The 17,996-nt window shown below is 30.1% G+C and overlaps 1 protein-coding gene and 2 pseudogenes across 2 annotated transcripts in view; 1 reads left to right on the top strand and 2 right to left on the bottom strand.

Moving 5' to 3' along the window:
• Positions 1 to 3,506: 3,506 nt before the first annotated feature.
• Positions 3,507 to 17,996, bottom strand: part of LOC145194049 (uncharacterized) — a 65,680-nt gene continuing 51,190 nt past the window's right edge. Inside the window, exon 6 of the mRNA XM_090094379.1 lies at positions 3,507 to 4,790. Within this exon, the coding sequence (XP_089950505.1) occupies positions 3,507 to 4,790 (1,284 nt within the window). The remainder of the gene's footprint in view (positions 4,791 to 17,996) is intronic.
• Positions 9,525 to 16,090, top strand: LOC149886387 (uncharacterized; annotated as a pseudogene). The gene is made up of 8 exons (XR_016453986.1): positions 9,525 to 10,455; positions 10,664 to 10,727; positions 11,344 to 11,506; positions 11,582 to 11,646; positions 15,327 to 15,424; positions 15,580 to 15,674; positions 15,763 to 15,906; positions 15,983 to 16,090. The product of XR_016453986.1 is annotated as an uncharacterized LOC149886387 (transcript).
• Positions 12,047 to 14,063, bottom strand: LOC149886388 (uncharacterized; annotated as a pseudogene).

The raw sequence follows: 17,996 nt of genomic DNA, 5'->3' as shown, positions 1-17,996 counted from the left end.
GGCAAGTATTTAAAACCAAAATATATTACGGAATGTGGATGAAATGATCAAAACAACTTATTTAAAGCTATGTAAAAAAGAAAACCACTCAAACTTATATTCTGGAAAGATTATTCAACATTTGATATCAACAAATTAGATATAGATAAAGGACAGGGATTCCTTAAAGTTATTCAGTCAATCATACTAAAGTCAGAGTTAGAAAATAATAAAGTACCAGAGGAATTGAGCAAGTGTGACGAACATGCGTTCAAAGATTTAAAAGATTCAAGTTTTTGAAAAACTATTCTGTTGAGCAGTTTGTCTTCATTGAACAAAATATACCATAATCTGCGAATATTTTGGATAAGTTGAACATTTCTTTCTTAGATTGCACAATAATCTAAAGATCAAAAGTTTTGCTTCAAGTGGTTTGAAAACAAACTGCAAAATTAAAGCACTCTTAGTCGTTTTGCTCGACCTTATCTCCTAACTTTCAAAAAGCTGATCATTATACGTTAAATAACTTACGCAAGTTGTGCGACTCATCGATAGCTGGTAGTGCAAAGTTAAAAAAAGCAAAAGGGTACCCCAATGTTCTTAATCTTCCTTTATCAGTAGAGAATAAAAATGAAAAATTACATGGAACTTGCTAATATTCCTGGTCTACATACACTGTTGACCAAGAGCATTGAATAGTTTTATGTAAGTGTTGTAGGCAAAATTTATTTATAAAAAATTTTTTAAAAAGAATGAGTATGAGTTACAGTTTGGCAACTGATATCTGTCTGAGATAAATATCTGCAGAGTATCCTACCAAGGGTAGCAGCGTTTGGAAGACAATGCTTTCAATAAGTTTCTTAATAGCATAGATAGCTTTGAGCTGGTTTTAAAGAATTTTATTCTTAGAGTCTCGCGCTGCTAAATACATTACGTCACATACAGACTTTGAAGGTACACATAGTTGAGCAAGATATCGAATTAATTGACACGAAAGGTGGAGTCTTCGATATAATAAATAATTCTTAAATCTGATAAAAAATAAGTTGTTTAGCACTTTAAACACTTAGCATCTATTTCAACAGTTGAATTGTAAAACTTGCATAAATTACTCATTAAATAAATTTGAATTCCGTTTTTGCTTCTAGACCGAACAAGCTCTCAAATCCATTCATTAGGATTTCAATCAGTTTTGGTAAATGAGTTTTCTATTTGCAAGAACGTAGTTAGTAAAAAGTAGAATACTAAATCAAATGTAAAATACCAATAATAAACACCAGAATTTCTTTTTAAAAAAGTTTTTTAACAAATCCTACTTAATACCCAATAGTCCTCCTTTAAGGTATGAGTTATAAAAATCTCTTTCATTTTGTGTGTGTGTGTGTGTGTGTGTGTGTGTGTGTGTGTGTGTGTGTGTGTGTGTGTGTGTGTGTGTGTTACTTTATACTAGATCAAAGTTCATAGACAAGTTTCAAAATTTATCAATAAAAGTTTTCTCATGTAAAAGTTACGACCATTTAAAGTTATTTCAGGTTGTATATCGAAGGTTGTATATCGAAGGTTGTATATCGAAGGTTGTATATTTCAGGTTGTATATCGAAGGTTGTATATTTCAGGTTGTATATTTCAGGTTGTATATCGAAGGAGGGATGAATAAGAGGGATGAGAGTTTTAATCTTTGCATGGTCATAAATTTTAAAGGGAAAGAAACTTTTTGATAAAATTTGTTGATGACTTTTAATTTAGGTTATGATAAAACAAAACAAAAAAATTGTTAATTTTTTGAGACATCCTAGGAATGGATCCTTAAACGTTTAGAAAAATCATTAACTAAATTTGCTTCTGCTTGAATTTTGTTATCTTAAGCTAAAAGTAATTTTTCTCGAAGTTCAAAGTTCTGTTCTTGGTTTAGATTTTTATCATTTGCTGTTGTTTTACAATTACTCTACCTACTTTTAGCTGTTTTAATTTGCAATTTCATTATATTCTCCCCCTACCTAACTTTAGAGGTAACTGTATTTTTTGTAAAAATCTCCTCTATTACAATTAGCTTTTTATATTTATTCAGTAATTGTTACCGGAACTCTCAACGGCTACACCTCTGGCGATAATCTATTATAATTTTTCATATATTTTTGAATAATATATATTGTTTAGAGTAAGCATAACTAATACCTTAAAATCTTTACAAAAATTGAATTACCTTTTTAACTTAAAATTTAATATTCAAGTCAGACACTAATTTTAATTTCTATAATCAATTTCTAAATTAAATTTACAAATTCAAATTTCTGATTTAAAATTCATAGTTAAGTATTTAACTTTAATTTCAAAGTAAAACATTCTCTTTAAATTTCTAATTTAAGTTTCTAATTTAAATTTTCTATTAATATTACAAATTTAAATTACAAATTTAAATTTTTTATTTAAAGTTCTAATTTAAATTTTGAATTTATCTTTCTGAATTATATTTCTACTTTTAAATTTCCGCTATAAATCATTTTTTTACATTTCTTTCATAAATTGCTTCTTTAAATTTCTTTGAATGATGTTTGTGTCACTTCTAATGTTCGTTGGGGTTTCCAATTTTTTTTGGAATATATCTTTTTCTCATTTTCTTATCATAAGGTGTTTGTAAAAGGTCTTGGATTTCGAAGGATTGTGCTTGTACAAATGTGGATATGCTTTAAAAATGATAATAATCCGAAATAATTTTACTTGAGGTGTACTATTTTGGTGCGCAACTCTCTCTGCTAATTCTTATATTGCATATGTTTACTTCTGTTTTGTTTTCAATTTTCAAAATTCTTTACACTTTTCCGAATAATTTTTTCATTCATTTGCTAACTCAATTCATTAACTCAATACAACAGTATGTTTTGTTATGGATTCCTCCATAATACTTTTATTAAGTTAACAACTTCTATCATCATCATACACTTTATCATAGAGTAGATAAAGATCTTACAATAACAAAAGATCTATAAAATATCATAAGTAAAATAAGAATATTTATTTTTAAAATATATATATATCATTTAAATATTTAGGATATTTATCATAAATAAGATTAATCATCAACGTAAATTTTATCATAAATAAAATATGTAAATATATATATAAAATGTATGCAATATATGTAAAATAAATTAGATTAAGAACTTCCGATAAAAAAAAGATCAATAAAATATCGTATGCATTTATACATATCTAATTACATAGGCACCAAGTTCACGTGGGCAACAGGGGCAGTGCCCCCCCCCCCCCCAAGAAATTTATACTAATAATATATTATCACGGAATATCATGAGGGTGAGAGTATCTATTCGCCCCTGAGATAATCCGTGATAATATATTATTAGTATAAATTTCCTGGGGGGGGGGGGGGGGGGAACTGCCCCTGTTGCCCCCGTGAACTCAGCGCCTATGTCTAATTATATGTATTTATATCCTGTATTTACACAGATGTTAATAATAAAATAACAATCGAAGATACGGAAAACGAACATCTAAAATAGTTGACAACTTCATTTTTCCATTTCTCTCCATTTCATATTTTGCAAGCAGACTGCTATATTATGTTTTGTATTCAATGTTGATGGATGATTGATACCTAAAATATCAGTTCGTATTTTATCAACTTGATAAAAAATTTCTAAAGCTTCATCATATTTTTCCATATTCTTCAAACAGACTGCTATATTATGTTTTGTATTCAATGTTGATGGGTGATTGATACCTAAGAAATCAGATTGAATTTTATCAACTTGATAATAAATTTCTAAAGCTTCATTATATTTTCCTATTCCATACAAACAGACTGCAATATTATGTTTTGTATTCAATGTTGATGGATGATTGATACCTAAAATATCAGTTTGTTTTTTATCAACTTGATAATAAGTTTCTAAAGCTTCATCATATTTTCCCATTCCATTCAAACAGACTGCAATATTATTTTTTGTGCGCAATGTTGATGGATGATTGATACCTAAAATATCAGACTGTATTTTATCAACTTGATAATAAATTTCTAAAGCTTCATTATGCTTTCCCATTCCATCCAAACAGATTGCTATGTTATGTTTTGTATTCAATGTTGATGGATGATTGATGCCTAAAATATCAGTTCGTATTTTATCAACTTGATGATAAGTTTCCAAAGCTTCATTATATTTTCCGATATTCTTTAAAGAGACTGCTATATTATGTTTTGTATTTAATGTTGATGGGTGATTGATACCTAAGAAATTAGTCTGTATTTTATCAACTTGATAATAAATTTCTAAAGCTTCATTATATTTTCCCATTCCATACAAACAGACTGCTATGTTATGTTTTGTATTCAATGTTGATGGATGATTGATTCCTAAAATATCAGTTTGTTTTTTATCAACTTGACAATAAATTTCTAAAGCTTTATTATATTTTCCCATTCCATACAAACAAACTGCTATATTATTTTTTGTGCGCAATGTTGATGGATGATTTATACTTAAAGTATCAGTTTGTATTTTATCAATTTGATCATAAATTTCTAAAGCTTCATTATGCTTTCCCATTCCATCCAAACAGATTGCTATGTTATGTTTTGTATTCAATGTTGATGGATGATTGATACCTAAAATATCAATTCGTATTTTATCAACTTGATAATTAATTTCTAAAGCTTCGTTATGCTTTCCCATTTCTTCCAAGCAGATTGCTTTATTATGTTTTGTATCTAAAGTTATTTGATTCTCAGCTCCATAGAGCTTTGTGTTGAAGGTTTGAATGGCATCAAGTATGTTTATTGCTTCTTGAAAAAAACCTTTATTTGACAAGAATTTTCGGATTTTCTCACTCTTTTGATGGAACACTTCACACATTTTTGATTGGTTAATACGAAACATGTGGATTAAATGGTTGTAGAATTGTTTCCCATAGTCAACGTGATCTTTTATGTCTTCCAACCGTGATTTTAAATAAGCCACGATGTTTTGGTTGTATATTTCTGTTTTATTTTTGCTTTTTTGATAACATTTACACGCCAACTGTGTCAATTCGTGCATTGCGTACTTGTCATTGTCATCGTCGAAACGATCAAGCAACGAGTAACTGGCTAATAATCTTATTGCTCGGTTTATCAAAAACTCTTCGTTTATTTTCAGGTGTTTTGAAATACCCTGAATAAACGTTTTTGTAATGTGCTGACCGTCGCAATACGATAAATGATTTAAAATTTCTAGGGATTTTTCATTGGATGTTTCTATTTTATTTAAAACTAAGTTAATAGATGTTATTGCAGACTTTGCTTCGACTTCGGTGGGGATACCTTCCTCGAGCATTTCAACGGGATAAGATCGAAAAAGATCTAAATATTCCTGCAAGGTAATGTTGTTGTGGTTTATATAGAGAATGGCTTGATTAATCGCGAGTGGATGATATCGCAGCACTTTGGTTATTTCTATTAATTGTTCGTCATCGTTTGTTAATGTTTGTGTAATGCTTCTTTTTGCGAAAAGAAACGCATCTTGAGGTGAGAAAGATTTTATTTGCACTTCATTTGCTTCGGCAGACCACGATTTCCATTGCGATGTTATCAAAGTAAATGCGTTAATTTTGTGTGAGACGTATTTTTCAAAATTCTTCACACTTTCATCATCGACGTTGTCAAAGATGTATAATGTCTTTTCTCCTTCAAAATAGTTGTGTATTTTCCTAGAGGCTACTTCAATATCGAACGGATCACCTCGAGAATCTTTTACGGTTAACCCAAGTTGATGGCAGAGATTAGTCATAGAAACATGTATTTTGTCTGATGCTGCATCTATCCACACAACACTTTCGAAATGTTTGTTGTAAGTTGCTGCATACTTTCTAGCGAGCTGAGTTTTTCCAACTCCAGACATTCCAGTTAAAACCGTGATTGATTTACCTGAAGCGGTTGTTTCGCAAATGTGTTTGTGAATTTGAATAAGTTCACCGTCACGTGAAAAAAAGGCTTTTGTCGGCGGTAAGACACCGAAAAGTGAGTGTCGTGATATTAGTTCTAAAATACAAAAACATTTTTTTTTTCACCACGCGATAACTTTTTTGAGGAATGTATAAAAGTTGTTTAATTTTTTATTTAATTATTTAAAAGTTGTTTATTGAGCGCTTATTATTTCGCTGCTATCTATTTTTGTTTTTGATAGGAAATACAATTACATTTTATCTATGATTTTAACGACAATTAAATTCACAATTCATACAAAAAAAGTTACGAAAAACTTTTAAATTTAATTTTTGATGCGCTTATTGTCATTATGGTGAAAAAACTATTAATATTGTAAACGCCAATTAAAACAATTGCAGTTTTAAAACAGAAAACATATTTCTTATCTAAAATATTCCCAGTGGATTGGTTTTAAGTTTAATAAGAGAACAATTAAAATATTTAAAAAAATTTTTAAAAATTTCTTCTTTTCGAATTCGAAATCGAATCTGTTAAAAAAATACTTTAAAAAAACTAAAAAATATTTCTTTACCTAAGAAGTTATAACAGTAGCGGCCTTTATGGTGGGGAGCGGGGCAAAGGGCTAAAATAATGCACTGTACGAGGGTAGTAAGTTGATTGAGGCGGTAGTCTTTGAGTCCCTGCCGCATGTTTTTTTTTTTTAATATTCATAATTTATTAGTATTGTAAAATTAGAAGCTAAAAATTAGTAGCTAAATATAATAGTTCTATAAATAATGTTACCATTATGTCATTTTTTGTACAAATTTAAGTGTGAATTTAAATTCGGAATAGCAATTAGCGATTTTGCTAGTAGGAAGGCCTGAAAAATATATTAATTTCTAGTAAAAATATAATTTGTCCTTTTCAAATTGTACTCATTAGGTAAATAAAATATTTTTATGGCCCGTGGTGTTTTCGAATTTGGATGGCATTTTTTCCATATTTTGTAAACTTTTTTTTTTTTTTTAGCGCATACATTTTACTTGCATCTTTAAAAAACGTTCGGGGGGAGGAAAGAGGGGGAGGGGGAGGGGGGAGGGGGAGGGGGAGGGGGGGAGGGAGGTAGCCGGAGAAATCCATACGAGGCCGGCTTGAAAACTATGATTCTCAAAATACCTACTTCGTTCGCATTCACTGACCAAATCTTTTCGCTTGCAAAAAAGTAATCCGGTTTTCATATCTCGCCATTGCTTTAATGGATTATCCTTACGCCATTGGTTTAGTATTTGCATAGTTTGTTCTCTCGTAGTATCAAATTCTTCTTTTACATTTTCGATTGCTGAGTCATCAACCGAAAGACATCGAGCAAACTTTTGCCAATCATTAGTCAGCAAATCAGCAAGCGTCGTAAATACATCATGTGGAACTTTTTCAACTAAAAGAGCAAGTTGTTACATGAAAACCGAAAATCCGTATCAAATGGGAAACATTAAAAATATATAATTACCCCTAACATCATCGAAGTCGTTCTCCAAGACACCTTCGTCTTTTAAAGTCAACCTACGCAAAGGAAGTCCGTTATTGGTAATAATAAATTTTACAAAAAATACGTCAGGAAAATATTTTCACGGTTAATAAACGAGTGTGGAGTTTTAGAAGTCAATTACTACTTTTGATATATTCCGATTAGATATTTCCGAAACCCCATAAATCACTGAACACAAATTGTTGGGAAATGAAAGTAAATTGTTTTTTCTTTTAAATCTTTTAACGATGGAAAATGATTTTGTACTTCAGCAAGTGTTATATATCCACCGATGAATTATTTGATTTACTGTTAAATTGACTTGACTTATGGGGTTTCCACATCATAAAAACAAAGAGACACCAAAAATCCATCCAATTTTCTCTTTAAACTTTCAACGAAAAATTTAATGTTTATTTTTGTTAGCAAAAAGTTTTATTGCGATTTAAAAAAGAAAAAATAGTTTTACTTTCAAACTTTTTACTTTTTTTTTAAGTATAATTTTAGTAAATTTATTTTTTAAGTAATTTTATTTTTTAAATATATTTAATTTTTTAAGTATATATTTTTATTAAGTATAATTACTTTTTAAACACATATACTTTTTATGTACATTCATTTTTTAAGTATATTTATAACGGTTCAAAATGAGAGGTTTTTTTTGAAAAGGTCACATTTTTTCGAGAAGAAAATTTTTGTGACAGAATTATGTTTCCAATGATTTAATATTTGCGAATTTAGTATTTTTGGATCAAAGTAGATTTTTCTTGTTTTTAATTTGTGCAGAAACAAATTACGTTAAACTTGTGCTTTTAATTTATCTAGAAAACTTTTTTACCTTTAGTTTTATATCAAACATTTCTTACCAATTTTTTTTTGCTTTGCAAAATTAACAGGCATCTGTTTTCAGGTTTCCAAATCCAACATTTTTTTATTGTGTAAAAAAAGTTTTTATAATTAGAAATTATAAAGCGTCTATATTGTCTTTGTTTCTATGAAGTTTCCAGTTCTCGCCATATTTTTACTAGTGTTGTGACCTAAACTAAAAATTGTGAGTAACTTAACCGTAACTAAATTTAGTCGACTAACTTTTTAGTCTAACAAAAATTAGTCGACTGAGTTGGCGTAAATAAAAACTTCCTTTTTCTTTCAAAATAACCCCTGGACAAGATCGGGAAAGATTGACAGTAGACAAAAAAGAAGAGAGAAGCGCCTAAGATATTCTTCTCCAATAAAAATACCTGTTATAACTAAAAAACTAAAAATTGTAGGTAACTTAACTAAAAAAATCGTAGCTAAATTTAGTCGATTAATTTTTTCTTTTCTTTTCTCTTCTATATATAGACGGCTAAATTTAGTTTGACTAAATTCTTAGTCGACTAATTTTAGTTACGCTAAAAAGTTATTGACTAAATTTAGTTAGACTAAAAAGTTAGTCGACTAATTTTAATTAGACTTTAGCTAACCTTAACTCCCACCCCTAATTTTTAGCCAGAAGATACACTCCTAGGTTTTAGGCAAAAGATACACTCTAGCGCTTTTTCCTCTCCTATTGTGTAAAACACACATTGACTACTAAAATTTACTATTGAAGTGACTTCTTTATCACTTACAGTTTGTCTGAAGCCTCCACATTTTTCAGGTCTCAGACATCTATTTTTGAAGAAGTTTTTACAAAAAACTTCCTTCCATTGCATCTTTTGGAAAAAAGATGTAATGGAAGGAAGTTTTTTTTATGAAAAAGGTTTTTCATTACATCTTTTGGAAAAGTTGTTTACAACTCTTGATAGTGATACCATAGTTTATTGAATATTTTTGCAAATAAAAGTATTCATTCTTGTCTTTTTGCTTGAGTTGATTTAACAAAGTTCAGAAGAAAAGCATCCTGTTTAACTTTTAATTCTCCATTGTACAGCTTCTGGAAAAAAATCTCTCAAGGCTGGTATAAAAAATTAACACTATCAACACTAGCTCCTTTTTTATGAGCTCATCTACAATATCCAGGTTGCAAAAATTATCTTCTTTACATCTTTTGTTGTTGTAACAGCAAGCTGTAACAGGTATTTTTTATGGGAGAAGAAAATCTTAGGCGCTTCCCAGCAGGCAAAAGACGTCTATAGATCATCTAAAACTACTCTAATTTGCATCTTTCGTAGATGCGTATATTTTAGACGTATATTATTCATCGAAAAAAGGTCTAATTTCAGTGATTCTATTTTTTTCCAATTGTAGACGCATATTAGATGTATAAACAAGATTAAAACATAGATATCTCTTTTCGGTTACATATCGATGCATTTAAAATGTCTTCTATAGATCAGTTGAAGAGAAAGAAGAAATTTTAACTAAAGACAGTCGATTTTACAGAACGATTATTATAAATGACCGCCATTAAAGAAACGTGCATGACGGAAACTTGTTTCTAGAAAGGAATAAAAATTTATACGTAGCTAAGTTTACACTAACCTATGAGAATAATTAATAACGCCGAAAACTGCTTAGTGGTTGGCTGTGCACATAAAATTTCCATTGAGAAAAATAGTTAAAAAAAAAAAAAACAGTGAGAGGAAGGAGTTTTTAGAAGTTTGACTGGTGTGATTTATTTGCCTTTTTTTTTTGTCTTGAAATAAAAACATTTTTATCTAGATACAATTATGCCCTTTACAAAAAGTTCATACCAACAGTGACGTCGCAGATTCAAAAGGAATAAAAGAAATTACTAGAATCCTCATTTGTATCTTTAGACAGTATACTTAATGTTGGAATCTTAGGAGGAGATAGTATGAGAATGAAAGGACATTTGAGGAATATTCTAACTATGTTGAGTATTTGTTTTCTGACAATGAATACTCTGATAACCATGAGCTTAAGGAGTACGAACTTAGCTCAACTTTGAAGAAAAGTTTGTCTGGATGTTTTAGCATTTGACCAGGTTTAAGTATAGTATAAATAGTTAAACAAATCTCTTTGATAGCCAAAATTTTTCAGGAGGAAAGATCAAGAATTGCTCTTAAGCCACACCCTAAGAAAAGTAAGTGGAAGTTATCAACAATTGTATGTAATAAAGCAGAGTAGTATGTTACTTTTTAGTTTTTTATCTGTCAAAGTAAGGTTCTCTTTTGCACCTGAATTTTTATTTTCATTTTAGCCTTTTTAACTGATAATTTGCATGCATTAAGTTATTTTGTAGATACAATATTGAAAAGTAGTTTATTTACAGTCCAGACTGTTTTTATTAGGATTCCAGTCTGCATCTTTTGCCGCTGTCTGATTCTATGCAAGAAGTTAACACTGATATAAAAAGTAAGTTTTTTAAAAATGTTATGCCAACTACTGGGAGTGAATAAAATAACAAATGATATGTTTTTTTGGGGTTTGATTTTATTCATTCCTTTCTTTTGCATTTGTATAATGTTGGTGGTCAGTGATGTATCTAGAAGTTATTTAGGGACACAGGTAAAAAGAATTTCAACTTTTATTTTGAGGACCTTTTTTTAAAAAAAAAAAAAAAAAAACAGTCAGTGCACAGCTGTATGGATATTTGTAAAAAAAATCATTTTTCCATAAAACAATATTTGCAGAAAAAAAAGATCCTTGATTTCTGAATTTGAGAATCAGTGCCCAAATACTTTGAATGCTGTCAGAACAGTCTACATTACCCTCTAATAGAACTTATATATGAATTATATTTATTTTAACTAATTTGATCTGGAGTTATGGCAGAATATTTTGGGTACCCAAACCAGTATACCAGTGTCAAAATCAGCCTGGATATGTCACTAGGGGGTATGTACCCAAACATTGTTAGGATCAATTAATAAACAACTAATAGGATATTTTTGCTATTTGGTTTCATGAGCTAAATAATAATTTTGAGGTAACTACTGACCTTTATTCACAAATACACAATTATTTATAGAAGTGGAACATCTTATTCTCAAAGAGCTGGCTGAAATAAAACTTATTTTAAAGAGCTTGTTGAAGTAAAGTTTCGTGCAACTGGGGTGAAGTTGCTAGAATCAGTTGACCAATTGGTAGCACCTAATAATAATCAAAAGGACAAATCAGAATATAATAACTTGGTATGATCTAATTATCTTGTTTTTGTCTGGGTTATTTGAAGGTTCAGGATTAACTCTATATGTTGTATATTTTAGCTTGATAGTTTGAAAATAGTTGGTGGCAGAAAGCCAAGAGAGCATGTTTTCATGATCATGAGAAGGTAAATGACAATTCCAATCTTATTTCAGTTAATCAGAAATTTAACTAAATAGCAGTAAAAAACAAATAATTTTGACCATTTGACTAACAATTAGGGTAGGGTGGGGCAAGATGCCCCCCTTAACAAACTTTAGCGTATATAACAAATCCTTTAACATTTTCTAGTAGTTTTTCTTTTTAATATCATAGTTAACTTATAAGAGAAGACATTGGTGAGATAAAATAACTACTTTATTACTGGTGATAAACTTTAAATTTAAAAAAACTAATAATTGTGCAAGGAGACATCTTGCCCCAGCCGTGGGGCAAGATGCTCCAAGGAGTGCATATTGCTCCAAACCTTTAAAACAGTTGTTAAAAATAACTATCAGTTAGAATAAAAGCTATTAATAGTTCTTTATAAAAACTCTTTACATTTTTGTTAAAATAACTGAAATATAAACTGCAATTATTTTATGCAATTGTCTTGAAGATAAATAACTTCTTTTTGATTTATATCACTAACATAAATGTTCAAATAACATATACATGATTATGATTCACAGTAGTAGCATAAGTCTGAATCTTCTGGACCACATGAAAAGTGGTACCAAGATGTACATTTAGTACATTGTGTCCAATCATCAAATGGTGGCATATTGTATGGACAAGAGCAAATGGTGCATAGAGTTGTATCAGTGATAAAACTTTCAGAGGCAGAAACCATATTTTTCTTCCTTTTCATTTGTTTCTTTATTTCATTAGGTCTTTCTGCTTTCTGATTTTCAGGCTTCTTCACCTTTTTTGTCTTCAAATTTATTGATTTCATTTTTTGCTTGATCACCTTATTAAGTGCAGCTTTTTCTTTACGCACTATGACTGCTTGTTGCTTTTCTTTTAAATTGTTTTCATGCTCTTCTAGTCGTTTCTTGAAAGGTGAAGAAGTAAGATTTTCAGCTGACTCTATCTTTCTCTTTCGTTGTCTTAATACAGGAATTTTGGGACGTGGAGAAATCTTTTCCAAAATTTTTAAGGGAGACTTAAGGCCAAGAACTCATCAACAATTGGCAAAACTGCATCATCAACAGCCTTCAATTTTGCAGCAGTAAATGTTGTGCTCATGACATTTGGCAACTGTATAGGTGCAACAAGAGGCAAATTAGACAATTCACTAGATTGCTGACAGATTTCTAATGGCTCAACTTCATTAGTGAGCAAAGCTGCGTCAAAGGCTTCATCATTAAAAATAAGGTCATTTATTGGGTATAAACCAGAGCATCTAAACCCATTGATTGCTTTGTCAATGTTTGCAGTAAAGTTGTAGGCAGTTGTAAAAATACCTGCAATGTCAAAAAATGAAATTCTACGCCCCTGATGTGATAACATCCAGTTGCTTGCTTCTGTATTGTAGCCAACTTTCAATGGTTTAAAAAATGTACGATCTAAAGGTTGCATCTTGTGTGTACAATGAGGTGGAAGAGTTATGAGATGGATCCCATTGTCACAACAAAAGTTAATGGCCTCAAGTTTTTTGTGACTGTGATTACCATCAAGTACAAATAATTGCTCATTAGTTTTAGATGCATGAGTCACAGCAACAAATTGTGTTAACCATTCAATGAATAAAGATGAATCAGTCCATCCACTGGAGCTAACTCTAATAATTGAGCCTGAAGGTGCACCAACAGCCAGCCTATCAGTCATTCGCTTGCGGGGAAATATAAGTAATGGTGGGACATAAGCGCCACTTGCACTCATTGCACACACAGCTGTCACAGTAGCACCTCTTTCTCCACTAGTCATTTTTGAAACTTGTCGTTTGCCTTTCGTTGCAATTTTTTTTCCTGGCTTATGGACATTTGTGATTCCAGTTTCATCCATATTCCAGAGCTGTTTGGTTGAAAACTTATGTTCCTCAAATAATGACTTGTATAATGAAAAAAACTGATTTAATTTTGGTTTATTGAAGCCAATGGCTCTGCTTATACTAGTGGCTTGTGGAGTTCGAAAAGAAAGTTGTGGATTGCGAGACATGAATCCTCGCAGCCAATCCACTCCTGCCATTTTCAACTCTTTATTAAAAGGATTATCAATTCCCATTTGTTTAGCAAAATCATATGCTAGGCGATGCACATCTATTGTTGTCAAGCCAAATAATGCTCTTTCCATAATCTGAACTTGTGTAACAATCTTTAATTCAAATTCTTTACTAAAAACAGGAGATTTTCCACCCAGAGATAAACCACCAACTACTTTTACTTTTCCATCTCGATGACGCTGTAATATTTTTTTGTTAATACTAAATTCTGATGCAACATTCTTTAGACTGCAGCCCATCTTGATTGCATCTAATGCTGACTTTATTCTATTATTTGTTGCACCTCTTTGTGTTTTTCGCACATAATTTCTCACCATTACTTGTAATATTTAAATATGTATCTAAAGAAATATTAAAACCCTAAAATTTTAACTATATGAACATACAAACACATACACAGTATTATACAATTATTTAATACATTATTACTTTATACATTACATAAAATCCATAAATTAACTCTCTTTGAGTTAAATTATGGATTGAGTTAAAAACTTACTAAAGTTACATGTACATACAAAATTACTCAAGATTATTAATAATAATACGATGTTGCAATTATTGATAATATGATGTTGCAAGCTAAACACAGCTCTTTTTAGTAAAAATTGTATTACACGCATGTAATAATAAATGAAGTTGTATTGCATTCAATTGCTGATAAGTAATTGAATGTAATACAACTTCATTCAGCTGAATGCAAATGCATATTTGTAAAAGTTTTACAAACATGCATTGAATTGCAGCAATTGCATGTGATACAGCTTTATTTTACTTAGCATACACATTATAACATTTACCTAATATTAAATAATATATAAAGTTATTTTAAAAAGCTATTTATAAATATGTATAATAGTTATCAACATATAAACCAACATATAAACATTGTCAATAACTAAGTAAACGCTTTAATGTTCTAAACACATTTTAAAAATGGTAGAAATTCCGTTAAACCACGACGCAAGAAGCCCTTTGAGGGCATCTTACCCCACGTAACCGAGGACATCTTGCCTCATCTGTAGTGAGTGCAAGTTTAATACAAATAAAATTAATTTTATTGCTCAGTTATAAACTTTCTTTACTATATATTATTGTGGGATGAATTCTCTATAAAATAACACATTCCTTACCTTAATCGCATCAGTATTGCCAATCCAATAAACATTCGAAATTAGAAGCAACTTACTAACAAAGTACTCCAAAAAGTTATAAACCGATTTAAACCTCAACTAACAGCAATATTAAAAACATTTTTTACTCCACGATACTGTTTTAACTTTATCAATAGTATAATAGAGGAATAAAACATTGCTATTCTATGATACTCTCACAAAAGCAAAAAGACTTCTTGCCCCACGGGTCATCTTGCCCCACCCTACCCTACTTGTAACTTGAAAATAATAAAATTTTTGAGTAATTTACTGTAGGTATTTAAACTAGTATCTACATGCAAAAGTAATTTTGTTCGGAGTTTAAATTTAATGATTACAAAATTTTACAATTTATAGTTCATTCAAATAGTTTATTTCATGTATTCAAATATGTCATTTCATTTACATATTCAAATATATATATCAGTTTATTGTAAAAATATCTATCAGGTCAATTTCCAATCAGCTACAATCTAAATTAAATCGAAAAGGTGATGGGGAAAAAATAAGTCTTGAAAACCTTGTAAATATCTGGAGTGTTTTACGAGGTATAGTTTTAATGTGTATATAACTGCTCTTTGAATTAAAAATGTACTCTTTAGCTCATTTTTGTGCCATACTAGTATTTTTGTCTCCATCACCTTTCTTTATATATACCAAAGTAAATTATGTTGAATATTTTAAAATTTTTTCGTTTTGACAGATTCCTGTGAATACAATGTTGAATCAATAAAAGATCTAGAAAAATGTTTTTGCAAAATGCTCCTGCTCGCAATCAGAAAAAAAAAGTCTTTACAGGTAAATTGGTGATACATAATTGTTAAAATCAATAAAATTATATTTTCAAATGAACTATTATTATTATTATATATTACATCTTCTTCAGATAATTGAAGATGAAGAGGTTAATAAATAGAAAAAAACAGCTTAATAAGGTTACTTTGTTCCAGAAAGACGTGTTATATCTCATATCTTTAATGTTTTTATGAAATTTGGCAACAAGTCGAGTGAAAGTTTATATATGTTTCATGTAAACAGATTTTTTTAATCATTCTACATGTCTTTTAAAGCATTAGTGCATTTATTTACATGCTGTTATATTTTAGATACCGATGCCGAGGAACAGCGAGTTGGCGGACTCAGTAAAGAATTATAGTTTTCTTATTGTAAACATTTGTTTTATAATCTTGGTAAATAAATTTCAACAACTTGAACTTAATTGTTTCTTTACTTGTGTAATTTTTTAAAGACTTTTTAATCTTAACTCAGTCGGCAAAAGATATCTAAACTGCATCTAATATGCATCTGAAAACTAGTCTAAAAGAGGTCTGAAATCACGTCGTGAATGAACGCTAAATAGATGTCTATCTTATAGATGTCTTTTAGATGCATTTTATTTGATAAAAGTGCATCTTTTAGATGCATAAAAGATGTGCAATATACGTCTACTTGATTAATTTTTTTATCTAATAAAATGCATCTAAAAGATGTCTATAAGATAGACGTCTATTTAGCGTTCATTCACGACGTGATTTCAGACATCTTTTAGACCAGTTCTCAGATGCATATTAGATGCATTTTAGACATCTTTTTGCCTGCTGGGTTTACTCTTATTTTTTGTTTACTATCGATTTTTTCCGATCTTTTAAAAGATTTGATAAAAGATTTCCGATCTTGTCCAGGGGTTATTTTGAAAGAAAAAGTTTGCAGTTCTGAACCTATTGTTTGTTTATAAATCATTTTTAAGTTCAATTAGGTACGGAAGTAGCTACTGAGCAAGCGTAAACTTTTGGTTTTATTGTACATTTTTCTGATGACTTATGTCCTTTTGAAAACGTATGAATTTTTTAACATAGAAAAATTAAGCGGATGTATAATTTTCTGTTCATGTTAACAGATAGTTTTCTGGCATTTGTAGAACATAATTCAAAATTAACCAAATCTAAATTTCGGCAAAAATGAATTTATTTCCATTTAGAAAAAGCACTCTTCAATTGGCTTAGTTGAATTACTTTTTTTTGAGTCGAAATCTTGTTAAAAGAACTTAAAGGTAATAATTTGCCATCAGCAATTTTTTTTAGAAAGAGCCTGGGCTCTTTCTAAAATGGGTTATTTAAGAAAACTTAGAAACGTTGATAGCGAGCTTTGGATCTTTTACATAATGCTGAGGCCAACAGTTCTTGTAGTCTTCAATATCAATACTTTCAATCATAATTACTTCAAACTTTTGACCTCTCAAAGAATATTTTGTTTGTTCAGCAATTCATTGGTGTATATTCGATCTGTTTTTTTAAGTTTTCTTTTTAAAACAGCAAAATCCTTGTCACTAGGAAAGATTGAGTAATCTTAAATAGGGTATTAGTGTATTCACAAATACATTTTAGTTGATACCAAGGATGATACCAATCAAACTTAATTGTTTTTATTTTATACCCAACATTCATTGGGAAAAACTTTTTTTTTGATTAAGGAGGGTCAACTGAGAACATTCCATTTTACGCATTTGTTACATTTCCCCAATGGTAGACAGCAACAAAGACATTAAGGTTAAGACACTCACACTGAGTTGGAGTAAATAAATTACTTCCTGAACAGGAATTCGTTGAAGTTCTGCATACAATTAATGTGATCGCTGCAATTGTCTTATTAGGTTTAATTTTACTTGTTTCATTTTATAAGAAAACTTCGTTCCAGCTTATAGCCACACGCTCAACAACATCTTTAACGTTTTTTTTTTTTTCGTTATTGGTCGTTTCCCATAAGTGCAGCATGCATCAAACTGGAGTTTTCCATTGAAAATAACAAGAAAAGAGAACTCTTCCCAGGGCTCCTGCCGACGTCTCCGAGCTCAGTTGCGTTGCCGCACGTCTAACGCCGAAGCGCTAGAATATCCGCGTTCCGGTTCGGGAATATTAACCCAATTCCCTTTCGATAGTGGGTCCGAGATTGGACGCTTTGAAACGGAGTTTCCCTATCTCTTAAGATCGACTAACCCATGTCCAACTGCTGTTTACATGGAACCTTTCTCCACATCGGTTTTCAAAGTTCTCATATGAATAATATTTTTTTTTATATTTTTTTTTTTTTTTTTAAAAAAAAAAGGTTTTTAAAGAATACTTT

This window comes from Hydra viridissima, unplaced genomic scaffold (genome assembly GCF_058129835.1).
Source record: "Hydra viridissima isolate aposymbiotic clone 2 unplaced genomic scaffold, HvirCarnegie_v1 scaffold_7, whole genome shotgun sequence".
In the NCBI taxonomy this organism is placed as follows: Eukaryota; Metazoa; Cnidaria; class Hydrozoa; order Anthoathecata; family Hydridae; genus Hydra; species Hydra viridissima.
The sequence above is the reverse complement of the archived record's forward strand: the minus strand, read 5'-3'. Positions and strand labels throughout refer to the sequence as shown.